Raw genomic sequence first — 26658 nt, forward strand, 5'->3', positions numbered from 1 at the left:
TAAATGAGATTTCATAATAGAAATCCCAAAATACTTAGAACTGGAAAAATATAAAAGCATACATGTCAAAACTGGTGGGACATGTCCACCAACAGGGTATACAGAGTAAATATACTCCTCCTCAGTCTCTCTGGGTTAAATCATCAGTCTGGGGTTTCTCCCGACCCATCAAAGATCAGCATGTGGTCGTACTGGCACTTGACCAGTACACGTGACTCACTGTGCAAGCTTGAAAATTCCCCAAGCTGATCTACACCCTGTTCTAGAGGAGAGTTAAGTCCACTAATCATGCTCATATGTTGTAGCAATGCCAAACTGTAATAGAAGTTTCTAAATACTCCCAATTTCTGTACTTAACACAGACAGGAATGAAAGTTTACAAACGGACACTGGTCTATGGATCACACTTTGATTAGCACTGACAATGGTAAACCCACAAAATATAGTACAATACCATTACACCGAGGAATGAAGACTCTATACCGCCAGTGGTAATCTGGACATACCACTAAGTGAAAAAAGTAAAATGGGGAAAAATGTGTTGTTGCCAACGGGCAGGTGACCAGGATGTGCCTGGCATGTGGACCACTCTGACTAAAGTTACTTGACAAAGGTGCAAAAAGGACACACTAATCCACCATTCACCTCTGTACCCCTGAAAGCAGGAAATAAATTCCCCAAGTGAAGGTTAACCTTCTGGCATCTGGAGGGCAGAGGCATCCTTATCACCAGAGATAGGAAATTCAGGGCCCAGAGGCTATATAAACAAACTGTGTTACTTCTTCATAAATTTGCTACCCTAGGTCCAAATTTCTTTGTGTTGTCAATTCTTCACAAATACATTGCTTCTTTGTCTTAAAAGTATCAAAAGCTGCCATCCTTTGGTCACTTTTGACCAAAAGCTAAATTAAATTAGCTTTCCTCCTATTAATCTCTCCTTTATTACAGAGTGTCTCAGCTAAGAATGTAGAAGGAGAGAGGGAAATTTATTTTTTCTCCCACAGTACCATTCCAAGAAAAGAAAAAGATACAAATACAATGTGTTGTTTAGATTTCTAAAAAGGAAAGAAATAAAAAACAATAAAATAATAAAATGCTTAATCATAGAAGAAGGAACATGTGCAAGGGATAGGATAGGAGCTAGACTTCACTGGATAAAGACTGTGGAATGTGGAATGTATCTAACCACACATAAACATTTTACATCATAATAAAGCAAAATTAAAATTTTTTTAAAGATTTATTTATTTTAGAGGAATAAAGTGCACACACACAAAAGGGGGTGGGGTAGACAGAGAGGCTCTCAAGAAGACCCCTTGCTGAGTGCAGAGCCTGATGATGCTGGGCTCTATGCCACGGCCCTGAGATCATGATCTGAGCCAAAATCAAGACTCAGGTGCTTAACCAACAGAGCCACACAGATGCCCCAAAATTAAAATTTATAAAAGCAATTTATAAAATTTATAAAAACAAACAAAAAGTAGATAGAAATAATATACCAGGGCGCCTGGTGGCTCAGTTGGTTAAGCAACTGCCTTCCACTCAGGTCATGATCCTGGAGTCCCAGGACGGAGTTCCGCATCAGGCTCCCTGCTCGGCGAGGAGTCTGCTTCTCCTTCTAACAGGCTCCCCTCTCATGCTCTCTCTCTCACTCTCTCAAATAAATAAATATCTTTTTTTTTTTTTAAGATTTTATTTATTTATTTGCCAGAGACAGAGGGAGAGAGAGCGAGCACAGGCAGACAAAGAGGCAGGCAGAGGCAGAGGGAGAAGCAGGCTCCCTGCCGAGCAAGGAGCCCGATGTGGGACTCGATCCCAGGACGCTGGGATCATGACCCGAGCCGAAGGCAGCTGCTTAACCAACTGAGCCACCCAGGCGTCCCAATAAATAAGTATCTTTAAAATATATATATATATATAGCAAACTGAGTATCAAGTTGATGGCATAACCACAAATGAATTATTTCGATTTTAAACTGTAGTCTCATGAGATATATACCCTAAGGCCAATAACAACAACAAAACCACTTTAGAGAATCATATTGCTGATGTCGGTGCTGCTGGTATTGTTGTTCTGAAACTGCTGGAAGAAGCAAATGAGGGAGTATGTGGTTTCACCACCAACCAGAACTTCCACATGAGATAAAGGAGGTACGTATGTGAGACTGAAAAAGTTCAAGCAAAAACCTACAGTCTTGAATTTCAATCGGGATTATCAGTAAGAATTCATTAAATATTTTGCATTTAAAAAAAATATATATATATATATACATATACACACACATACAGACATTTATACATGTTTAAGTAAGGAAGCAAATGTTTGCTCTGGGCCACACTAGACTAAGAGTTGCCAAACTTACACGCTAACCATAAACAACTAAAAAAGTGGACAGAGCACATCAAATAACCGTTTTCAACATTAGAAAACAGGCACTGAAGACGGATTTTTAAGAAAAACAAACTGAGTCCTACCATTGCTCTGACTTTCTGCCTGCAGGTACAATGCAGACAACAGAGAGAATGCGGATTCCATGCAAAGCAGAACAGTTTTCCAGAGCTGACAGGGACCAGAGTTCGGTAAGGCTGAGATGGCTGAAAGCTGCACAGCAGAATTACAGGCGGCAGGAAGAGAAGCAGGAAAAGACCTCCATAAATCTGCATATGTATACGTTGAAACAGGGAGGCCAATGAATAATTCCAAGAGCAGAAAGCCCAGGGACAAAGTTAAAACCAGCCAGAGGGGAGGGCCATTGTTAAACATCTGAGGCATTTATAGGATAGACCCCAGAAGGGAAATCCCTTAGTAGTAGAGTTAAACTATCCTTAAAGGTTAAACCTGCACAAAGCTTAAAAGCAAGCTTCCAAGACTGTAACCTAACCACCCCCCAAAATAAAACACAACACTCTTAAAAGGAAGATACAGTATAGCCCCCCAAATGTAAATTTCACATTGTTCACACCCAAACAAAACTACTTAGATATGCCAGGAAACAGGCAGGAAAACGTGACTAATAAGGAGGAGAACAGTCAGTCAACACCAACAGACTGAGAAATAACAGAGGAAATGGAATTAAAAGACAAAGACTTAAAACAGCTACTACAACGCATGCAGTATGATCTAGGACTAAAGGAGACAACATGAGAGAATGAAAGATACAGAAAAAGAAACAAATGGAATTTCTAAAGATAAAAAATACCGTATCTAATGAAAATTTCACTGGCTGAGATGAACAGCAATTTAGATACTGCAGAAGAAAAGGCCAGTAGCAACAGAAAGTATCCAAAATGAAGCTCAGAGAAAAATAAGGCTGGAAAAAATTAAAAGACCCTCAGAGATCTATGGGACAATAAAAAACGGTCAAACATACATGTATCCCAGAAGAAACAGGACAACAGGAAAAAAAATGAAGAAATAATGGTTAAAATTTTTTCAGACTTGAGGCACCTGCATGGCTCAGATGGTTAAGCCTCTGCCTTTGGCTCAGGTTATGATCTCCAGGTCCTGAGATCAAGCCCCATGTCAGGCTCCCAACTTGGCGGGGAGTCTGCTTTTACCTCTCTTACTGCCTCTCTCCCTACTTGAGCTCTCTCTCTCTCTCTCTCTCTCTCTCTCAAATGAATAAATAAAATCTTTAAAAATTTTTCAAATTTTCAGATTCGACTCAAATCTGAGTTCACCATGGTACATGACAACCATCAAATTGTCAAAACCTAGGATACAGAGAAGAATCTTAAAGACTTCAACAGAAACGACAGGAAAAAAACGTAAAAATTGCCACAAACTTGTCAGGACTATGCAAACCAGAAGACAAAGAATAGATATCTATCTATAGGGGGTTGCTTTTTATACCTAGAAATCGGTGTTTAGCTAAAATAGCCTTCAAGGCAAATATAAAGACTCTGTCAAATGAAGCAAAACTAAGAGAACTCGTCACAGCAGATCTGCACAAGCGTTCAAGTGTTAAAGAAGGTTCTTCCAAAGAAAGGAAAGTAGTAACATATGGAAACCTGGAAGACGAAGAGAATAAAGAACTCCAGAAATGGTAAACATGGGTAAAAATAAGGTTTTCCTCTCATTTAAAAATTTAAGAGAACAGCTTAAAATAAAGGTATTAATAATCTTTTTCAAAATATAGAAAGTAAAATGTATGAAAAGCATAGCACAAAGGCAAGAAGGGGGCAAGCAGAAGAACAGCAACCTAAGAATCTTGTATCCCATGTGAAATGCTGTAATCCTATTTTTTTTATTAACATATAACATATTATTTGTTTCAGGGGCTGTAATTCTATTTAATCCTATTTAAGCTAAAGATGCATTATGTAAAAGATAAAGCAAACTCTGAAAACAAAGAAATATATCTAATAAGCGAACAGTGGTAATAAAAGGGAATATTAAAAAATAAACCAAAAGAAGATAGGAAAAGAAGGAAAAAGAAAAGAACACACAGGACAAAAAGGAAACAAACAGCTAGCTAGACAGGAGACTTAATCTAACCATATCAGTCATTACATTAAACATACATAGTCCAAACATCCCAATTAGAAGGCAGAAATTGGGGCACCTAGGAGACTTGTTAAGCATCTGCCTTTGGCTCAGGTCATGATCCCAGGGTCCTGGGATCGAGCCCCAAATCAGGCTCCCTGCTTAGCAGGGAGCCTGCTTCTCCCTCTCCCTCTCCCATTCCCCTTGGCTTGTGTTCCCTCCTTCACTATGTCTGTCAAATGACTAACTGATTGATTGATTGATAAATAAATGGCAGAAATTATTATTCTGGAAAAAAAAATAACCACGACCCAACTAGAAATATAAAGAAACCTTAAACACAAAGACACAAGTTAACAGCAAAAGGATGGGGAAAAATGTAACATGCAGAAACTGATTTTGAAATAGCTGGATCACCTTTGTCAATAGCAAAATCAATTTCAGAAAGAAAGAAAAAAGAACTGCTAAAGGAAAAAAGAAGAAACTTTACTAAAGAATTAAAAAAAAAAAAAAAAAAAACCTTAAATGAGCAGAAATTAGAGCACCTGGGTGGCTCAGTCAGTTAACATCTGCCTTCAGCTCAGGTCATGATCATAGAGCCCTGGGATTGAGTCCTCACATTGTGTTCCCTGCTCAGTAGGGAGCCTGCTTCTCCCTCTCCCGCTCCCCCTCTGCTTGTGTCAGCTCTGTCAAATGAATAAATAAAATCTTTAAAAAATAATAATAATAATACAACACAACCCAGCAATTCTACTCCAAGGTATCTACCGAAGAAAAATGAAAATGTCCACAGAAAGACTTGTACACAAATGTTCATAGCATTACTCTTTTTTTCTTCTTCTTCTCAAAGATTTTATTTATTTGAGAGAGAGTAAGAATGAGAGGGGAGAGGTCAGAGGGAGAAGCAGACCCCTGGCCAAGCAGGGAGCCCTATGTGGGACTCAATCTGGGGACTCCAGGATCTTGACCCAAGCCAAAGGCAGTCGCCTAACCAACTGAGGCACCCAGGTGCCCCAGCATTATTCTTAATAACCACAAGGAGGAAACAATCCAAATGTCCATCAACTGAGAAATGGCTAAGCAAAATGTGGTAGGTCCACACAGTGGGACTTCATGCAGCAATAAAAAAGGAACCACCTGTTGATATATCTTACAAGATGGTTAAATCTCAAATACCTCATACAAAGCAAAGGAAGCCAGACTCAAAAGGCTACATAATGTATGCTTCCATTTATATGACATTCTGGAAAAGGCAAAACTGCAAGGATAGAAAACCAATCAATGGCTGCCAAGAGCTGGGGTGGAGAGGAACTGACTACAAAAGGACGAGGCAGGGGGGCAGTTTCCGGGGGGGGGGGGGGGGGGGGGTACTGTTCTAAATGCCAATTATGATACAATTTTGTCAAAACTCAAAGGACTATAACCTAAAAAGGGTGAATTTTTCTGTATGTGAATGTGAAGATGAATTTTTACGGGAGAAAGAAGCATGTTAATACCCAACATTTCCTGGAGCAACTGCATTCAACCACTACAGCATACCTTTAAATAACCCAATAAAATCTCAAAACAAATATGAACTAAAAAAATCAAATGAGGGGCGCCTGGGTGGCTCAGTGGGTTAAAGCCTCTGCTTTCAGCTCGGGTCATGATCCCAGGGTCCTGGGATGGAGCCCTGCATCGGGTTCCCTGCTCAGCAGGGAGCTTGCTTCTGCCCCGCCCCCGCCCCCCCCCCCCACACACCACCACCACCACCACCACCACCACCACCACCACCTCTCTGCCTACTAGTGATCTCTGTCAAATAAATAAATAAAATCTTTTTAAAAATCTTAAAAAATAAAATAAAAGGCAAGTACAGCAATACAGATCTATGGCCAAACCCAGAAACAAATGCAAGGAAATGATTACCAATGAAATCAGAATATTGGTTATCTTCAGCAGAGACAGAAAAGGATATGCTCAGAGGCTTCAGAGAATGTAAAAGGTATTCTGTTCCTGAGCTGGCTGGTAAGTATAGGAGTATGCGGTTTATTTTTCAGCTATTCTTTACCACAAACTACATACTTTCTTTTGGGTAAATTATATACTTCACGATAAAAAAAAAAAAAAAAAGTAAAAGCAATATATTCTCAACATGCCCAGTAGGTCCTGTATGTGTGTTCTAACAGAACAAATCTCTGTCTTAAACTAATACAGCATATTAAGAGCAGGAAACCAGCACAGCTTGTTTTGATACCAAAACAGAGTAAGGTTTGAAATCCAAGTATCACAGATCACTTACGAATACAGATATAAAAATTCTAAATAATGATTCATACTAAATCCAATGCATGTTCAAAAAGAAACCCATGTCGAAGTGACATTTATCCTAGGAATACAAGGATATTTGAGCACTGGGAAAAAAAATCTATTAATATAATACACTGTTTTACCAAATCAAATGATACCTTTGTTCACACAAATTATTTACTGAGAGACAACAGTAACTAAAATTAACCCCCCCCAAGAGAGTCTATGTCCTAGTCAAAGGAGACAGACAGACAATAGCAATAAGTATATAGCAAATGATACACAGATTATCAGACAGTTATAAATACCAAGAAGAAAAAGATAGGGCAGGGAAGAGGGGAATGCTGAGGGGTACAGAGGGGTTAGGGTGCGATCTGAGCAAGACCTGAAGGTGGTGGGAGAGCAAGGCATGTTGTGGGGAGAAAGCATGGCAGACAGCTGAAATAGCAAGGACATAAGCCCTGAGAGAGTACAGTGGCAGTGTGTTGTTCAAGGACCACCAAGGAGGCCACTGTGTTTATCCAGCAGAGTGAACCTGGGAAGATAGGAGGAGGAGAGAGGGTGGAGGCAAATCTCATCAGAGTCCTGCAAGCAACTCTAAGGTTTTCAGCCTACCGAAGGGGGTGAGGGGTAAACACTAGATGGTTTTGAGCAGAGGAATGACATGACCAGACATTAAAAAAAAAAATCTTCCTGGGGAACTTGAGTGGCTTGGTTGGTTAAGCATCCAAATCCTGATCTTGGCCCAGATCTTGATCTTAAGGCTGTGAGTTCAAGCCCATAATGGGCTCTACTCCTAGTGGGGGGGGGGGGGGGGATCTTCCTGGCTCCAGGGCTGAGGAGAGTGACAGGAGTGGAAAGCAAGGAGACCAGTTCAGAAGTTACTATAAAGGGACGCCTGGGTGGCTCAGTTGGTTAAGCCGCTGCCTTCGGCTCAGGTCATGATCCCAGTCCTGGGATCGAGTCCCACATCGGGCTCCTTGCTCGGCAGGGAGCCTGCTTCTCCCTCTGCCTCTGCTGCCATTCCGTCTGCCTGTGCTGGCTCTCTCCCTCTCTCTCTCTGACAAATAAATGAAATCTTTAAAAAAAAAAAAAAAAAAGAAGAAGTTACTATAAAAATCTAGGAGAAAGGAGAAAGATGATTGGTGGTTTAAACCAGGAAAGTGGCCCGGGGTAGCGGATAAAATGGACACATTCTGAAAGTTAAGCAAACAGGGTTTACTGATGATTACATGTGCCATGAGAACAAAAGAAAGGAGTCAAAGACAACTCAAAGATTTCTAACTAAGCAACTTAGAACATGGAATTCCCCCTAGGTGATATAGGCAAGACAAGGGTGAAAGGTTTGGGGTGGGAAAATCAAAATCGGTTTTGTGTATGTTAGTTCTAAGATGCCATCAGTATCCCAACAGAAATACTGAACAGACACCTGGAGAGATACAAGTTTAATGTCCAGGGAAAAATATTCAGGGTGGAGATATACTTTGGAAGTTGTCAGTCACAAAGAAACAGGCAAAGGAAACAAGTTACCAAAACAAAGGAAGATGAAATCTAAGAATTACAGAGAGAGAGGTACTGAAAAGAACCAAGTGGATTTATCCCCTAAATTCCAGAAAGGCTCAGAATTTAAACACGGCAAAGATGAGGTAGGGGATTGAGAATATGGGGATTATTAGAAGTGTACATCAGGAGGAGACATCCATACTTACTCCAGCACCACGCATTTAAGCAACAGCCACTCTCACTGCTGCAGGAGACAAGTGAAGCCACAAAGACCACGATGTGCGGAATTTCCCACTAGTGTTTAAGAGCCTGACTCTTAAGTAAAGAACAGTCCCTCAACCAAGATCATCAGACATTTGGGTAAGGCCCATAGGGTGAAAAATGACCTACACTAATATAGTGGATATACTCAGGAAAAGATTCTGAAAACTCTGAGAGACAGGAGGTAGAAAATAGGGCGAGGGGCAAGGGCAGGGAGAGCACTAATCAAATTGGCAATGAATTTCAAAAACAACACTGGACCTTAATTTTTTTTTTTTTTTTGAGAAAATAAAGCTTATATTTTGGAGATTTTCAAATATTTCATTTTACAGAAAAGAGATGCTGATGAACATTCCATACTACTATATATTTCAACTTTGATACTAAAAATTACTGTCCTAAACCAATTCAACTGTTTGTCAAAGAGAACTGCTACCAGTCAAGGAGTAACGTTCTCCTACGAGTTTTTCCACCGCATTTTTTTTTTTGAAGATTTTATTTATTTGACAGACAGAGATCACAAGTAGGCAGAGAGGCAGGCAGAGAATGAGAGTTCGAGGAAGCAGGCTCCCCACTGAGCAGAGAGCCTGATGATGTCTGATTCGGGGCTTGATCCCAGGACCCTGGGATCATGATCCGAACCAAAGGCAGAGGCTTTAACCCACTGAGCCACCCAGGTGCCCCTCCACTGCATTTGTCCAACAGTTATTGCGCACCTCTTACGACAGACGCTGAGGACACAGCCAAAGACAAAATAATACTTATTCTCTACCCCAAGGTCTAGTCAGAAGAGATCTATCAAACAATTACCTAAATAATTAAGTAATCATTAACTCGGAAGTGACCAGAAGTAAAGTTTGGAGCACAACACGAAAATCCAATTTAGAGATAAAGTTTCCGAGGTACTGACATTTAACTTGAGACCTGTAACCAGCAAAAAGGAGAAGACAGTTCCAAATGGGAGACACTAAAACTTGAAAGAGCTTAAGAAATTCAAAGAACAGAAAGATGCGCAGTGTGGCTGGGCAAGGTTTGAATTTTTTTGGTAAATGCCATAGGAAGCCATTAAGAGACACTAAACAGAAATGTGTCATGGTCAAATCATGTTTTAAAAAAAAAAAAAAAAAATCCCAGTGGCTACTGTGTAAATTACCAAGGAGCAAAGTGGGCAAACATGATGCTGAGGGGGCAAACGTGAAAGCAAGGGGCCCAGGCAAGAGTTGTTTTGGTATCCAGCCTATGAGCGTAACTTAAGAGTAAGGTGGTTGCAATGGGAATGGAGACCAAAAAAAGTACAAGAAGTCAGAAGTCAAAGGAGTATTGTCCAGAGTTAACTGACCCAAGAAAAACTGGCACGCAGAGTCAAAGAGACTAAAACAGAAAGGATTAGCTGACACATAAAGGCACACATATAAAAGCCCATCTAGTACATGTAAATCAAAAACATTTCCCGGAACAGAAGACAGACATCTTTTTTGCTCCCCATCCCTTATCCCTTTCCTACCTTGTGATACACACAGAATTTAAAAATTGCTCCCAAACATTTGAGAACCAACTCATATAGTCAAAACTTCAAATCTCCTAAACCTATCTTCCATGTGTTGAATACAAATCTCTCGAACAATCAAAAAAATATGACTTGGTCCCTTTTACTTAAACTCTCTTGGGTTGCTTCCCCATTATTACAGGAGCAGGAGACATATTTATGTTTCAGACCAATGTGACAAGTATGATGACTGTCTTGGATACAGTTAGCACTCAAACATCAGTTTCCAGCTTTCCTTCCAGATTTAGCTAAGCTAGAAGAAGTAAACTTTCTTAGACTAAACAAGCTCCTCAAATAACTCTCCCAAAAAGTCTGATCTGAAGGACTGAGAAGAGATCATACTGTTTTCAGACTGGGTGATCCAAAGAAAAGTGTTTTTTCAAACACAATCCCAAGGAAGCCTGGAACAATTTCATTTTCCTAGAACCCTGGTGCCTTAAAAATCACACTTTAAAAGTATAACCTTTTTGTTTTAAAAATACACATCACTTTAGCACTCCTGAAATTATCATCCTGCCCACCCCCCTGAACAACCACAAAAATCATTCCAGTGGCAGTGCTTTCAAAACCTCTGGTACCTGACCTTTACCATACTTCATTATTACAGGGCTTTGAACTTCAGGAAGTAGAAGAGGACAAAAGGCAGCTCATCTCTTAGTCATGAAACCAGAGTCTGACTAGGGCTCTAAGAACAATCAAGTTCTCTCTTCTCCCTGAGCTGGCTGGAAATCCTGTCAAACAACAGAATACCCCCCTTTTTCCACAGGCGGATCCAGACATCCCTTAAGAATTATTCAAACAAATAAGGAAGCTTTTACCAACAGAGAGGTCAAAAGCCTCCATCAAAACCAAACTGCTGCTACTATTAACCAGAGCAAATGGTACTGCTCTACTAACTGGGCCTTCTGTGCAGACCTCCTACAGTTCAGAGTGGAACAGGGCTCACAATAAAACTGTCTGCTTCCAGGAAATACCAAATGCATCACAAAAGAACAAAAAAGAAAAATATCCCGTGCTGACTCTTCATACAACATAGTCTAGATGCTAGAATAGGAGCATGGGAAGGATTTTTACTGCATTTTTACCTAGAAGGTTTTCAACAGAGTTCCAGGGTATAGGAAAGATCCTCCACTGCTTGAGGCAGGGGTGGGGACAGCAAAATTTCACAAAAGATGGAGCAGGTGGTCCCTCACAACTTGCTTCAACCAGAGCAGTTTCACAGCCTCTATTCGTATTTTGGAGCTCCATTTCATGACATAAAAGGATTTTACACCTCAAGTATTTAAATGACCAATCTATTTCAACTTCTGAGAGTTAGGGACAATGAAGTATAAATGGAGATAATCAGTAAGACATGAGATCCTATACTGGAACCCAGACCTTGACTCCTACCTAGTCCACAACATACCTCTTATTCTAATACAGAAAAGAACACCTACGACCCAAAATGCCAACATAATTAATGCAGAGTGCAGAAATTCAACCAGTCATAACTAAAGAGTCATATCTAAGGACATGAAAACCTACTTGGCTTAACAATCATAAGGATTTTTTCACTAAAGAGAGTAAAACTGACATTTCGGATTTTTTCACTAAAGAGAGTAAAACTGACATTTCAAGACATTATCAAAAAACTCACAAGATGCTTCAAAAAGATGAAATGACCAAAGGTCATAAAACCTACAGGAAAACTCTTTATTCTAAATTAGCATAATGAAAAGAAATTAAATCCAAAGGTGGGGGCCCTGGATTCTAGTCCCAACTTGGCTATATGCATCTGTCTCACAGATGTATAATCACAGATACATCATTTAACCTGTTAGAAGCTCAGTTATCTAACTGCAAAAGGAAAATGAACTGGATGATTTGAGAGCCCCTCCCACACTAAAATTTTAAGATTCTAAGCATTTTAAAAGATCATATATTTGTTAAGGCTAACAGACTATCAAAGACATTGTCTTAAAATGTCACTACCGTTTAGAGATTCTATTTTCTAACAAGATGATCAAAGTTCAAAACTCTAGAAGGAATAATAACATTTTATCTGAAACATACCTAAAATGTTTAAACTGTATCTAATGGCTCAGTTTCTGCCTGTAGCAATTAAGAGGAACCAGATTATGGCCACAGTCACAGACAGATTTACTTCTAGTGTCAGCAGATTCTTGCACAGATTTATGTAGAACTGCTCTAAAGAGGGCAAGGGAAAAAAAAGGATTCTTAGAAGTCAACTTGCTGAGCAGGAAAAAAAAAAAGGAAAAATCAAAATATGCATATTCCATAATAAAACTGATATAGAAGAAACGCGAATTACAAGGAGAATCGACTAGCTAAGATTTTGATGAAACCTAATCAACTACTTCTCATCCAGCCAACACCCAAGTACCTACTGTGTGCCACAGGGGATACAGTTAAAACAAAGTCCCTGCACTCCTACACTAGTGCAAAGAGGCTAACTACGAAGTAGTTTCTGATACAGGTAGGGTTATGAAACAAACAAAAACCCTCCTAATGTTGTAGAATTAGATGGGTAGAAATAATGTTCACTGAAAAGATACTTTTGGATTAAGAACCAAACGACAAGAAGTGACCACAGAGCTTTCTAGGCAGAGGGACTAGCAAGTGGACACAAAGTGGAGGTGTCTGAAAAACAAAGTGAAGACCAGAGTGGCTTTAGTAGAATGACCAAGGGGAAAGTGCTAGAACAGATTACAGAAGTAGGCAAGGGCTACACAGGATAGTGACATGATGTGATTTACATTTTTAAAAGACCACTCTAGGGGGAGCCTGGGTGGCTCAGTGGGTTAAAGCCTCTGCCTTCGGCTCAGGTCATGATCTCAGGGTCCTGGGATCGAGCCCCGCATCTGGCTTTCTGCTCAGGAGGGAGCCCGCTTCCCCTGCTCTCTCTGCCTGCCTCTGCCTACCTGTTATCTCTCTCTCTCTCTGTCAAATAAATAAATAAATCTTTTTTAAAAAATAGATAAATAAAAGACTACCCTGGGACACCTGGGTAGCTCAGTCAGTTGAGCATCTGCCTTCAGCTCAGGTCATGATGCCAGGGCCCTGGGATCGAGTACCATGTTGGGCTCCTTGCTCACCAGGGAGCTTGCTTTTCCCCCACCTGCTGCTCCCCACGCCTGTGTGCACTCGCTCTGACAAATAAATAAAATCATGGGGCGCCTGGGTGGCTCAGTCGTTAAGCCTCTGCCTTCGGCTCAGGTCATGATCTCAGGGTCCTGGGATCAAGCCCCGCATCTGGCTCTTTGCTCAGCAGAGCCTGCTTCCCACTCTCTCTCTCTGCCTGCCTCTGCCTACTTGTGATCTCTCTCTGTCAAATAAATAAATAAAATTTTTAAAAATAAATAAAATCATGGGTGGTGGGGAAGACCACCCTACTTGCTGTGCACATACCAAAAGTCAAAATGTTGGGGCACCAAGGTGGCTCAGTCAGTTAAGCATCTGCCTTCAGCTCAGGTCGTGATCCTGGGGTCCTGGGATCCAGCCCCACATCAGGCTTCCTGCTCTGGGGGGAGTTGGCTTCCCCCTCTCCCTGTGTGCTCTCTCTCAAATAAATAAATGAAGTCTTAAAAAAAAAAAAATCAGAATCTTCTCTGATACTGCCTTTCAAATGATAGACTCCATGATTTTATTGTCTCTAAGTCTAGGCTTATTTCCTTTGTTCCTCTCAGTATTTAACAGTAACATAAATAGCTTTGAAATTGCTGTAAGTGTGGAGTTGTACGTGAATATTTTAATTATAGTTATAAAAATAACATTGTGGGACTGCAATAATTACCTCCCTCTCTTCCTCCATTTGCTTTTTCCTTTCTTTTATCTGCCGACTGGATTTTAATGTACGGATACTTCAAGTACAGTCATCTATTTCTTTTACCAAAAAGAGGTTTTTCACACTTTTATAAAAATATTCTATATATTTTAAAAAATCCAATGTGGCTAGTTAAATTGAGCTAAAAGACGTTGAAGGCTGAGCCCTGTATCATAGATGAGATGCAATAAAGTGGAAAGAGCCAGAAGTCATGTAAGTGACATACCCATGTGAGAATCATTCCACAATAATAATGCACGACATTCACATGACTGCAGTTATGCCTGACAGTGAGCACTGCAAAGACCAATACAGGCTAAACTCACCAGTGACACAACCACTAAGTCGAAAAAGCATAGTAGTTCAGCATCAAAGTCCTAAAAATGTAGAACACTACAAAGAAACTCAGAGTGGTTTTGTAAGAATGGGAAATCCCAAGTGTAAAAAACGATATGAATCCTACCTCTAACCAGACAATGATGGACACTGACAGATGACTTCAAGAAAGGCCTAAGGAAAGCAATTCAAATCAAGAATTCAAAGCATGGTTAGATTTCATCTATCCCGTCCATCCTTGAGAACTAGCTCTGGGGACTGATGCAAGCATCTATATATAAAATGTCAAATGTACCGTCGCATTCCCCAAAACAACTTTTTATCAGAGAAGGAACCCTGTGGCATGCCCCAAAAGACGCCAGCTTATCTGTAAACCTTTAGTAATCATAGATAAAGCCACATAAATGTATCCAGAACTGAAAAAAAATCCTGTTGTCAACTAAGTAGCAAAATCACATGAATAAACAGAATTCTGACCTTGATTGTCCACTAGAAGAGATTTCCAAACAGGGGGCAGAAAAACTACAAGGCATTCTGCACATGCTTTTTCTTAACACATGAGAGATAAGGTAGGCAAAGAAAATGCCACAGGATTTCAGAGGTGCATTTTCCAGATTAATTAAATTAAATGACTTGTGCCTTCCTGGCCCTTATTACAGGCAAGACCCAGACCAAACTACCACTAATACCATACATCGCATCAGTTCCATCCTTCACTGCTGAGTGGCTCTGTGCTACAGCCTGGGGAGTGGACATGATCTAGCAGTGCAAATAGAAAGAAGCCTGGAGATAACTAAGATTTCTACACTTTTATTAGTCCTTTAAAAATGTATTTAATCCCACAAAACAACTGCCCTGAACTATTCAAAAATATCAATGCCATAAAAGACAAAACAAGGCATGGGAACTATTGTACATTAACAAAGATTAAAGAGACATGACAACCAAATGAAATGCAGCATTCTTCTTATTTTTTTTATTTAAATTCAATTAATTAACATATAGCGTATTAGTTTCAGAGGTAGAGTTTAGTGATTCATCAGTTGCATAGAACACCCAGTGCTCATTACATCAAGCGCCCTCCTTATTGTCCATCACCCAGTTACCCCATTCCCCAACTTACCTCCCCTCCAGGAACCCTCCGTTTGTTTCCTAGAGTTAAGACTTTCTTAGGGTTTGCCCCCTTCTCTGTTTTTATCTTATTTTTGAAATACATGATTCTTGATTGGATGCTGGACTGATAAAATAAGCTATAAAGAATATTTGTGGAACCAGAGACAATTTGACTGTGGACTATATTATATACTACTGTATCAATGTTAATTTTCTTGAATATGAAAATAAGATTATGGTTATGCAGAATAATGTACTTGTTCTTAAAACATTCATTCTAAAGTATGGAAGAGAGGTATAAAGCAAACTGCGGCAAAGTCATAAAGACAAATGAAACTCAATTCCTACTCTCAATATGTTCACAGAAAAACGTATTTCTCCTCCCCCTTAAAATAGAAATAGGTCGTCAATATGCATATTTGTAATATACATAATACAATTATAATCATATGTAACTATGTACCACTATGTTATATACAACAATGTGTAAATGCAATGGGAAAATGTCATTAGCAAGCAATTGACAATAAAGAACCTAAAGGAATACCAAAAAGGCTACCATTTATTAAGGACTGACTCTGTGTTAGAAATGTATATACCACCCCAAAGAAAGCTTAAACCTGTCCCACGTTATAAAGGTAGGTTTGGAACTCAGGGCTCTATTTCTCCCCAAGGTTTGGTTCCTGACATTACATTATGCAGCCTCTTAACAAAAGAAGTCCAAAATACTAGAAATAGATACAATATAGAAAACAGCAAAGACATCTGAATATAAGATACATTTGAAGTATACATAACATCAAGTTTTATGACTACAGGTTATGGACACTGTGGTATTTGCTCAAGTGCTTAATTGTGAATTAAAGAAAGTAAGTCTATCAAGAAAATAAAAGGGAAAAGTTGTGTACTACTAAAATTTATAAACCCATTATGGATGAGTAGAAGAGTCAGCATCAAATTCTGCTTCCTCATCATCATCCTGTCTAAATCAGGTCAGCAAACCACAGTCCCAAACCAAATCTGGCCCTCTCACCGTCTTTGGATATAAAGTTTTATTGGAACACAACCTTGCCCACTTATTTATGATTTGTCTATGCCTGCCTTCCTGCTACAGTGGCAGAGATAAATAATTATAATAGAGACAGAAGGGTCCACAAAACCTAAAATATTTATTACTGGCCCTTTACAGAAAGTTTGCCAACCCCTGGTTTAAATGATAACCATTTATATCAAATAATAAAAAAATAATTAGTCTATTCATTTCAGCTCTTTTTAAGCTTTACTGTGACCTCTGATTTAAGTTCTCTTCCTTTGTAATTAGTGCCACTTAGAAAAAGCTAAAGAGTTTTTGACTTTCCACAAGGATGTTCACATATCAGTTATATTCCACAGAGTAGGTCTTATTTTAGCTGCCCAGTAATTTATCTTTCATGGTACTATTACAAACAAAATCCTAATTACAATACATTTGCAGTTACCCACACACATCCTTATCCCACTACTGCCTACCATCTGCAAAGATATAAACAAAGAAAAGATGAATAGCTGATATGACTTTCTGAAAACACAAAATAGCTGATATGACTAAAGAACTCCTAATACCCTGTTCACCCTAGAATATCTCAAAGTACTGTTTAGGACCAACACCATCATCATCACCGGCCTGCTTATTAGAAATGCAAATTCAGGGGTCTCATCCCAGACCTATACCAGGTAACTCTCATACTAAAAGTTTAAGAACAGAGTTGATATTACTTACCTTGAGTGTGAACAGGCTGATTCGGCCAGGCAGTTTATAAAACAGCCCCTCTCCTCCTCTTGAATTGGAATGTAGCATGGCATTGAGACACGCAAGAGGGGATGTCCCGCTGTAAAAACATACAAGGATAGATGAGTGTTACAGAAATCTATATGCCTGCTTACTCAAAGATCCAATACCCTCCAACTCATTCTTAAATCAAGAAGCAGAAGAGCAAGAAATACAGCAGAAAAGAGCCCATGATGACAAGTCCACTCTGAAAGTAATACAGGGCAACAAATGAAATCCCCATCAATCACACCCAGGTAGGACATGGTATGTGATTCCCCTGTTCCACACCCGACACTTCCTTAGTGCCTTGTGACAATATCAACCAAGTTCTTAAAGAGATTTAGAAAAAGTACACAATATTCAAATTCAGGGAGTTTTAAAAATACATATTACACAATATTTTTATTAAATTTTAATATTAATTAAAAACAAAACTGTTTCCTAGCCTCTGTATTTTGACTTATATATATAATGCTCAGAAACTGCCACAAAACATTATGAACACAAAGACCACAGAACCAATGGTACTGTCCCAAGAAAACAAGCACACCTTTTCATCCCCAGTTAAATATTTGCTAATAAGCACACAAAAAGAATATTTCATTTGCTTTTTCTCTGTTGGGAAAGGAAGAGAATGGGTTTATTCTATATCTAGTCAGGAGCAATCACTTAAATTTCAACTTAAAAAAAAAAAAAATTCAGCCAAATGGATCTGGTACCCAATAATGAAAAAAAGATGGCTCATTAAGATAGTTCACACTCCCTGCTGCAGCAGTTGGTTGCAAAACAGTAACTCAGTGAATCAAAGGCCATCTACTGAAACTTAAAATAGAACAGCTGTCAAAAACACAGACAAATGTCCATTATTAATATTAACTGAGTTTGGCACTAGTATGTTAGTACTAAGATTCACCTGTGCACCTTCTCGTCCCTCTCCCAAGTATGTTAAAAATACATAAATATCTTAAGTAAAGCCCCTTAAAATCTTTCAGAACCAGAAGCCTTAATTTATGCAGTGTTAAAAATAAATTCTGAGTCTAAAAAAGCCATTAAAAAAAAAAACCCTATTACTTATTCTGCTTTGGAACACACTGATGCTAAAAAAAATTTTCACCAAGAACCAATCTCTACAAGAATCTTTGTGCAGTATCTGGAGTATCAAGTGGGTGTGCTAACATCTCTGCTACAAGGGGGGACAGCATGCTGGCAGAGTCCTTCAGCAGAACAGTGTGACTCCTACACACTATACCTCTGTCTACAAATTACAGAACAGCTCGCTCACTCATCATGAGCCATCACGACTGCTTCATTAATTCCTGTAAGAGCAAGAATCAGAAACAAGTTGAAGTTCTCAATTTTATCTGTCCCAAAGGGACTAATTTACCTTCTATAGGTATAGTGGTCCAACAGCAGTGCAGACAGCAGCATGATGGGAAATAGCCCATAAAAACAAAAATAAAGCACAATTATAACACTACACAGTGCATAGGTACTATTTAAATGAATGTGATCTACACAATCCTGATCTTCCCTCCCCACGAACCGTCAGCTTAAGACTGTTTGAACTGATAACTGGAAAGTGAGGATCTTTTGACCCTAAAAGGTCAATTTCAAGCAGCTAAAGCTTAACCAGCAAAAGCATGTGCAATTTGTTCTAAGTCCCAAGAAGGAGAACGCGTTGTGCTCTCCTCTTTCATTTACATTAAAGAAGAGGGAAGCTGGGACGCCTGGGTGGCTCAGTTGGTTAGACGACTGCCTTCGGCTCAGGTCATGATCCTGGAGTCCCGGGATCGAGTCCCGCATCGGACTCCCAGCTCCATGGGGAGTCTGCTTCTCTCTCTGACCTTCTCCTCGTTCATGCTCTCTCTCACTCTCTCTCTCTCAAGTAAATAAATAAAATCTTTAAAAAAAAAAAAAAAAAAAAGAAGAAGAGGGAAGCTGGGGTGAGAGTGAAGAGAGAAGAATCAAACCAACCACTGATTTTCATGCCTGAAATTCTTTTTGTCTCTAACTTGTTGCTTCTCTAGGAAAACTACATCATAGGAGAATAAAATCAGGTCACGCTAAACTTTAGTATATTCCTATGATGAATGGCTAGAATCAGTAGGGAGGAAAAAAAGCCAGTGGTGTTACGGTGATGAAACCACCCTTCTCTTGATCCTAAAACAAAGAACTTCAGGGATATAGAAAGAAGGGAAGTTTTAAACAAGAAAGAGTCTATCAGAGTCTGCCCCTTCTCTACTAAAATGTGCAAGAGAATACAAAAGAAAACACGTGGATTCTGTACACAAAGAACAAACTCAATGTCAAGATTTAAGGGAGAACAAGAATAGGGAAAGCCGCTGCATCTCTAAAGAAAACAAATGGATGTTCACCCACTCCCACCTGCCACTCAGAGGACACACACCTGGGAGAAGAGTTCTTTACACCAAACCGGGGACGGGTGGGGGAGTGAGGGGGGGTGGAGAGATGAAGAGACACATAGAGAGAGAAGGCATATTACACACTTAATCATGTCACTATCTACAGATAGGCCTCTGCCCTATGAAACGCTTTTGAACAATAAGAACAATACAAACCTCATTTCCTTTAGTCCTTCTGCCTCTATGACCTGCAGAATCTGTTTTGGTGTCATTGGGGCATCCGAGTAGTTTTCTAGTACCTGAAGAAATATAAATGTTCCGATTTTAGTGCACAATTTCCATTTATATCCATCAGTCCATATCCTGTTCTGCTGTGAGGCACCACGGCTATCAATTTCGTTTTTCCAGAGTTAATCCTGCTTCAAAAACCAAATTACATATCTATCTAAGATGCTGCTAAAAGTGACCAAAATTAGCATAAATATTCTAACTCTTAATTCTAAAAACACCCATCCTCTTAGCACACGTGCTATGATATGGGGGCTGGGCCTTAGCAACATTGGTTACTGCTTAACTTCATATTGTTCACATGACTAAAGCACAGAATACACAAGCTACAAAATAATGACAAGACAGAAATGCACTCCGACATAGAAGTCTCATTAGTGCCCATATTTTTAAGTGATGGTTTCGCCACTGTGTTGTGAAATTTTGGTGTTAACTGCCACAGTACATATTTCCATTTGGCAACATGAGGCTCTGATTCTGTATGACTGGTGCAGGCAAAGCAACAAGAAACAGAACGTCCCATTTGTGTTAGCATCGTCTCCAACAAAGTCATGGCAGCAGTTTTCCAGCGAGCAACTGCAGCTCTCTCACGGGATGGAGCGGAGATGTTTTAGAAATGCTATCCTTCTAAGGGAGGAGGAAAGCTGTCAGTATCTCTGCACTGTCTCTACCATCAGCTGCTGAGGCTACTCCACACAACATCTTGCAGTCCCTTTACAACTGTAACAACTAAGTGAAGCGCCGCTTTGTCACAAAGAAAATGTGAAGCAAGTCTGACAAGGACTGCTGCTAAAGGGTCTCCTGGCAGAAGAACACGAGCCCCCAGCACTAAAGGAAGTCAAGCTTTGGAGAAGCAGATGCTGAAATCAAGCCCCTATTTACCATGGTCCCATTGTTAGCCTCTCTCAATTCTACATTCTCTTCAAGTAGTATTATCACCTCTCAACTTCAACTATAGCTTCAACAACTACCTATAGTCTGCTAACTCCCAAATATCCACCTCTAGCCTACCCAGCTTCTGACTCAAATATTCACTTCTGGACCCATATCCCCCCCATCATCTGCTGTAATTCATCTAACCTGCAACTCCAATTCTTTGCCCTTCTTCCTCCAGCACCTAATGCAGAAACCTAGGCAGCACCCTTCACTCTCTCACCTGTCCCCCAGTTCCTTCCCTCACCCAACACACAGCCCCTTGGCTAATATCCCTGCAACCAGCCCTGCTTTCTTCAAATCGATCCTTTCTCCACCACCATCCTTCACTCCACAAATACATGAAATACTTCCCCGTGCCAGGAACAATTCTAGAATTCAACAGTAAAAAAGACCAAATCCCTGCTCTTGCAGAACTTACCTGCTATAGCCTGAGGTCAACCCAACAAAATAAATCTGCCCTCGTCACTTTCCCCGTTTTAAAATTCTTCAACAGCAATCTAATCACATACAGCAAAGGCCAAAGCTTTCTAAGAAGAACTCACCAGCTCACTGGAAAAGCACAGGCTTTAGAACCAGACGGACCTGGATTTAAATGCTAGCCCTCCAAACTTGGCCAAGTTACCTACCCAACCTGAGCCTCAGTGGCCTGACTTATGATGGAAGAATATTGCTGTCTTCTTGTAAGAGCTGTTTTACAAATAACCGACCGTGGAAGTGTGTGCCTCTGGTGCCCAGCATAAATATGTGCTCACGGGCCTGGCACACAAGGCCCTTGGAATCTGGTCTCTGCCTCTCTACCTGAATACCAAACTGATACTCCACAACTTCACATTCCAATAACTATGGGTAGTTCTTCTACCCAATTCCCACACTCTCCACCCTGCCTGTGCACAAGCGTGCACACACAAACACACACACACACCACCAGCTCCTTCTCACCAGCTCCTAACATCCTCCGTGAGGCGCCTAATTTCTACTCACCCTTCAAGATTCAGTTTGAAAAGCAACTTCCTCCAGGAAGCCTTCTCTGTCCTCTGCCAGGCAGAGTTAAATGTCTCTTTTCAGTGTTCTTGTAGTCCACAACACATGTTAATTTGCCTTCCAAAGTAGGACACTTTTGAGTGCAAGGAGGAACCAGTCATAATGAAGCCTGGACAATAAGCCTGAACCAGGATGTCTGTTTATTATACATACATCTATGATGGCACTTATCATGAATGTAGTAAAATTCTATTCATGGGTCTAGACCTTCCATTCCCAGAAGACCATAAGTTCCTCAAGAGCAAATCTTTTTTTTTTTTTTTTAAAGATTTTTTTAATTTATTTATTTGACAGACAGAGATCACAAGTAGGCAGAGAGGCAGGCAGAGAGAGAGAGGAGGAAGCAGGCTCCCTGCTGAGCAGAGAGCCTGATGCGGGACTCGATCCCAGGACCTTGAGATCATGACCTGAGCCGAAGGCAGCGGCTTAACCCACTGAGCCACCCAGGCGCCCCATCTCAAGAGCAAATCTTATCCATCTTTGTATTCTAAGAACCTGAGTGCCAAGTTAAACAGTGTTGACTTGAACAAACCCACAACAAACCGTTAGAAGCTACTAATATTCACTGCCACAGACAGCACTTCTCTCTAAATGAGAGCTGAGCTAGCGAATTTTTGTGCCGTAATTTTTTTTAAGCAGCAGTATGACTCTGAAAAATTAGTTACCAATTATTTAAACAGCAGTAGGGAAGAGCCTGAGAATCTAAGAGAATCTACAGCCTGAGAATCTAACTTCTCTAAAAGGAAGTTACATCAAAAGATACAAAGTATTCACTTTTATTATAATTGTATATGCCTCCAGCTTTTAGTGTAAGAACAATTCAGCAGTGTTCTATTTCTAGTCCTTGTCTTTCTAGCACACTTTACAAAAAAAAAAAGTATCTCTTCTCCTACTTCAAAGAGAAAAAAAAATGTTTGATGTAAGAATGGTCAGTCCTCAATCAAAGTGAAAGATAAAAAGGACAATGAAGAATTTCTCAAAGCGAGGGAGAATCCATTTAGGGACATTCAATTTAAAGGGAAATCCCCTTGGCTATTTCTCCCAAACAAATCGTTCCTAACAAGGAGTAGGATTTATACCATCCAACCCTCTAAAGTCTACCTCTTATATCTAGGAAAGACAATACTACAAAATGTTTGAAAGAAGAGTATCTACTCCTCAACAACATAATTAACATCTGCAAAAGCCAACCTCCTGGGATATACTACATGACTAAAATTCTCCAGAAGTCTCTTTCCTACCAAAATAGTTTTTTTAGAATTCCCAGTATCACTCTAGCCACCAATCTAAGCAAGGTCAGGAGCAATATGAAACCACCCCAAAGCAAGTGCATCTAATTGCCAGGGCAAGCACTCCAAATTCACCTGTCTGAAGAGTAGATTTAATCGCCTGCCCTCCCCTTAAGGCTTTCTTTAGTCAAGCTGCTCTGTCCAGCATAAGCTCTCTCAAACTCCCCAGCACTTGGGTGTTGCAGCAGTTTTCTTTAAATGGGGAGATGACTCTAAAAAGTTGCCTCTCACCCATCAAATGGTCTTGTCTAAAGGGACAGAAAATTCTTATAAAAAACAATAAAAGATATGCACAATTACATGCCACATTTCCACAAGTTGTCTTTCACATGTTTAAGGGGACTACAAAGTCATTCCTGTTCCTATTATTTTTTAAAGAAGAGCCATAAAACAAAGAGAGAAATAACTTACTCAGATAAACTGACATGAAGTTCACCCAGTGACAAAACAAAACTAACAACCTGGATACTGGAGTTCAGATCACAGTAAGTTCAAGAACCTAAAGCGGCTGAACAGAACAGTGGACACTGAATTCCTAGTCTTTCAACTTGTAAGAGCCAAAAGAGCTTTGAGACAAATAAACTTTAGAATTCTGTTAGAACATAACACGGGATTTAAAGGCACTTTCACCTACCTCTAACAAGTAAAACTCTAGCAGGCAAATTTCCTTTTGGTGTCCAGAGTCATAAACACCTGCATACCAGGAGTTTAGAAAATTTCAATGAACACCCAAGACTCAGCTTGAGGAAAAGGAAAGCAAGCACATTCTTTGGCTCTCCCCTCCTCTCCTTCAGGCCTAAATTTGTTTCCAGGTGTGACAACACTGGAGAAATCCTAAAATTTCCAAGAGATCTCAAAGTTAGCCAAAGCTTCCAATTTTGACTGAGTCAAAAAATATTTAGAATTTCAAAATCTTCAAATTTCATATGCCGAACTAAAACAAGTGAACTGAAGCATGAAACTTGAGCAGACACTTGCTATTTCTGTTCATTGGGCAACAAGTGCCTGGGGAAGACAATCAGGAATACCAGTGAACACTCTCTTGTAAACCAAACAGTTCTTTTAAGTGAATAACTGAATTCTACATGCTCCAAGAAAGAAAAGGTGTACCATGGAGCTATAACGACCCCCAACACAACAGTCATCTCTTTGCGCAACACTTGTGAGGAAGGAACCTCACTTCCCAATAAAGTAAAAGATCAGAAAGTAAAGTAAAGCTTCATTCATCATTAAAAGTGAATTATAGCAATTATATATAAACTACAAGGTGTGAAGAGACAAGTACGCTATCCACACTATAACCCTACTCTGTACATAGCTCTTGAGGAAGTGACATCTTTGGGAGAAGTTACTATTGGCACCTGCCAATATTTTATAAGAACATGTCTCCCAGTGTCTTAGCTTTGTGGGTGCAAATCCAAAAGGAAGGTATTTCGCTTACAAGTCCTCTGACGCTATGAAAGCAAAACACACAACCCTCCTCATACCGCAGCTTCAACACTCAAATTACTCCCTCCTTTGCTAAGTCCTCAGCAGAATCTTCACAGATACTTGGTCTTTGTCCAACACTTCATGTAAAACACGCACCAGGACACTAAGGAGAGGAGGACACACACATACATCCTTTGCAAAGTAGAGTCAGTTCTCTGCAGAGTGCCTATCTCCAGTATAGCTTATGAAGTAAAACGCTCTAGTCAGCGTTTCTCAAAGTGTGGTCCCGGGCCACCTGCATTACACTCAACATGGCAAGCTGGTTAAAATGAAGACACTGAGGGTCCCTACTCAAGTCTGAATTTCAGACTCAGATCTTAACTACGACTTCAGGACTAACATTCTTGAAAACCTCCCAGGTGTCCCCAACAATACACTAAAGTTCCCAAGTTCCACCTGGGAGTAAGCACTTGCTTCCCTCCACACACCTGGTTTAGATTGGCAAAGCTCAAAATGTCATTCGCGTCCTTAAAATCGGGGGTGTTTTCCGACCCCTGGAGTCAAACACACACCCCATGGCCCACCAGGAAGCGAGGGAGGAGCTTCCGACCCTTCCCGGAAACCTAACTCCCCCGAGTGCATAAACGAAGCTTCCCCAGACCCCCAGACGCTGCCAAATAGTGGGGGAGGGGAGGCTGGGGCCCCGCCGCCCAGAGGGGGAGGAGCCGGCCTGCCAGCTCGCCCCTCCGCAGGAATTTAGGGGGTGGGGGAGCTGCAGAAAAAGGCGCCACTACCGACCGGCGGGGGACCTCTCCCCCACCCAACGCCTGGGGGGTGGGGGAAGCTGCCCCTTTCCTAGAGAAATGGTGGCCCCGCCCCCTCCTGCAGTGGGCAGGGCCTCGCCCCTCCCCCTACCCGCGGAGGGGGCTCTGCTAGCCCACCCCCCCCCGCGTCCCCCACTGAGCCCCCTCGGCGGCCCGCCTCACCAGGCGCGCGGCCTCGGCCCACGTGCGCTCCTTCTTCCTCTTCTGTTTGTCCTTCATCCTCCTCCTCCCCGGCGGCGGCGGCGGCTCCACGCGGGACCTCCGGGCGGGGCGGGTGGCGGCGGCGCGGGGCTGGGGCTGGGGCAGCGGTGGCGGCGGCGGCGGCGGGGGGCGCGTGGCGGCGGCAGCGGCGACGCGCGAGGACTCGGGTGCGGCCGGGGAGAGGGGGCGGGCGCCCGGGGACCGGCTGGCGCGAGACCCGGCGCGAGGGCGGCGGTGGGGGAGGGGTGGCGGCGGCTCCACGCACCCGCGCTGCGTCAGTCGCCCACGGCGGCGGCGGCGGCGGCAGCGGCGGCAGCCCCGCGATCGCTAAGGAATGCGGCGGCTCCGCATAACCACGGGGTCAGAGGTCACGGCTCCAGCCTCCGCTTTCCCGCTTTGCTGAGGGGCCAAGACAGGACTGGCGGTGGGGCAGGAAGGCGAGACGCGGCTTTCCCTTCGGCGCCCGGGTGTGTGCGTGTCCGCCGTGGGTGTGTGTGTGTGTGAGTGTGTGTGAAGAGTGAGGAGGGGGAGTGTGGGGTTTTTTTTTTTTTTTTTGAACAAAAACAAACCGAAAGGGCGGCTGGGAATCGTAGTCCCGGCTGCTTCTCTGGCCTCCCCCGCTCCGGAAGAATATGGCTGCATGAAACGCTTGGACCACACTTCCCGGCGTGCCTCGCGGCTCTTTTCCGCCCTCCCCTACTTTCCTCCCCCTCATACAGAGCTCGGTAAAGAAGACCGACGGGCAGTAGTTCGGGGAAGAGACTGGGCGGAGTCTCGCGATGTGCGGGAACTGGCTGGGAGCCTGAGGCATTCTGGGAGGCGATGCTGGGAAGGGGCGGTGGCTGGACTCCCCAGCTATGCTTAACCCTTTCGGAGCTTCTCGCATCCCGGCCCCTGGGCGGTTAAGGGTGGAGATAGAGAACTGGTGGTAGTTCGACTCCCAGTGCGCTCTTTGTGCCTTTCCCCGCCTAAACGGTTTTCACCGACACTTCATAGAGATGACAAGGGACAGGACTTTCCCTTTTGGTCCTGCCCTAAATGACTCACCGCTGAATAATAATGAGACAATGAGACACTCATACCAGTAAAACGGTTATTCCACGTTTGATGGACCT

At 41.6% G+C, this 26658-nt stretch overlaps 1 protein-coding gene across 3 annotated transcripts in view; it reads right to left on the reverse strand.

Annotated features, from left to right (window-relative positions):
- ASXL1 (ASXL transcriptional regulator 1) overlaps positions 1–26072 on the reverse strand; it is a 77447-nt gene extending 51375 nt beyond the window's left edge. For 2 of the 3 annotated variants that reach the window (XM_059133569.1, XM_059133567.1), the window contains exons 1-3: positions 25505–26072; positions 19750–19832; positions 17120–17228 (exon numbers count right to left, since the gene is read on the reverse strand). In XM_059133569.1, the coding sequence (XP_058989552.1) occupies positions 17120–17228; positions 19750–19832; positions 25505–25561 (249 nt within the window). In that variant the 5' untranslated portion in view covers positions 25562–26072. Of the gene's footprint in view, positions 1–17119; positions 17229–19749; positions 19833–25006; positions 25130–25504 lie in introns of those variants that run through there. The other variant, XM_059133568.1, reaches the window with a different exon arrangement.
- Positions 26073–26658: the final 586 nt, after the last annotated feature.

Source organism: Mustela lutreola, chromosome 9 (genome assembly GCF_030435805.1).
Source record: "Mustela lutreola isolate mMusLut2 chromosome 9, mMusLut2.pri, whole genome shotgun sequence".
Classification (NCBI taxonomy): domain Eukaryota; kingdom Metazoa; phylum Chordata; class Mammalia; order Carnivora; family Mustelidae; genus Mustela; species Mustela lutreola.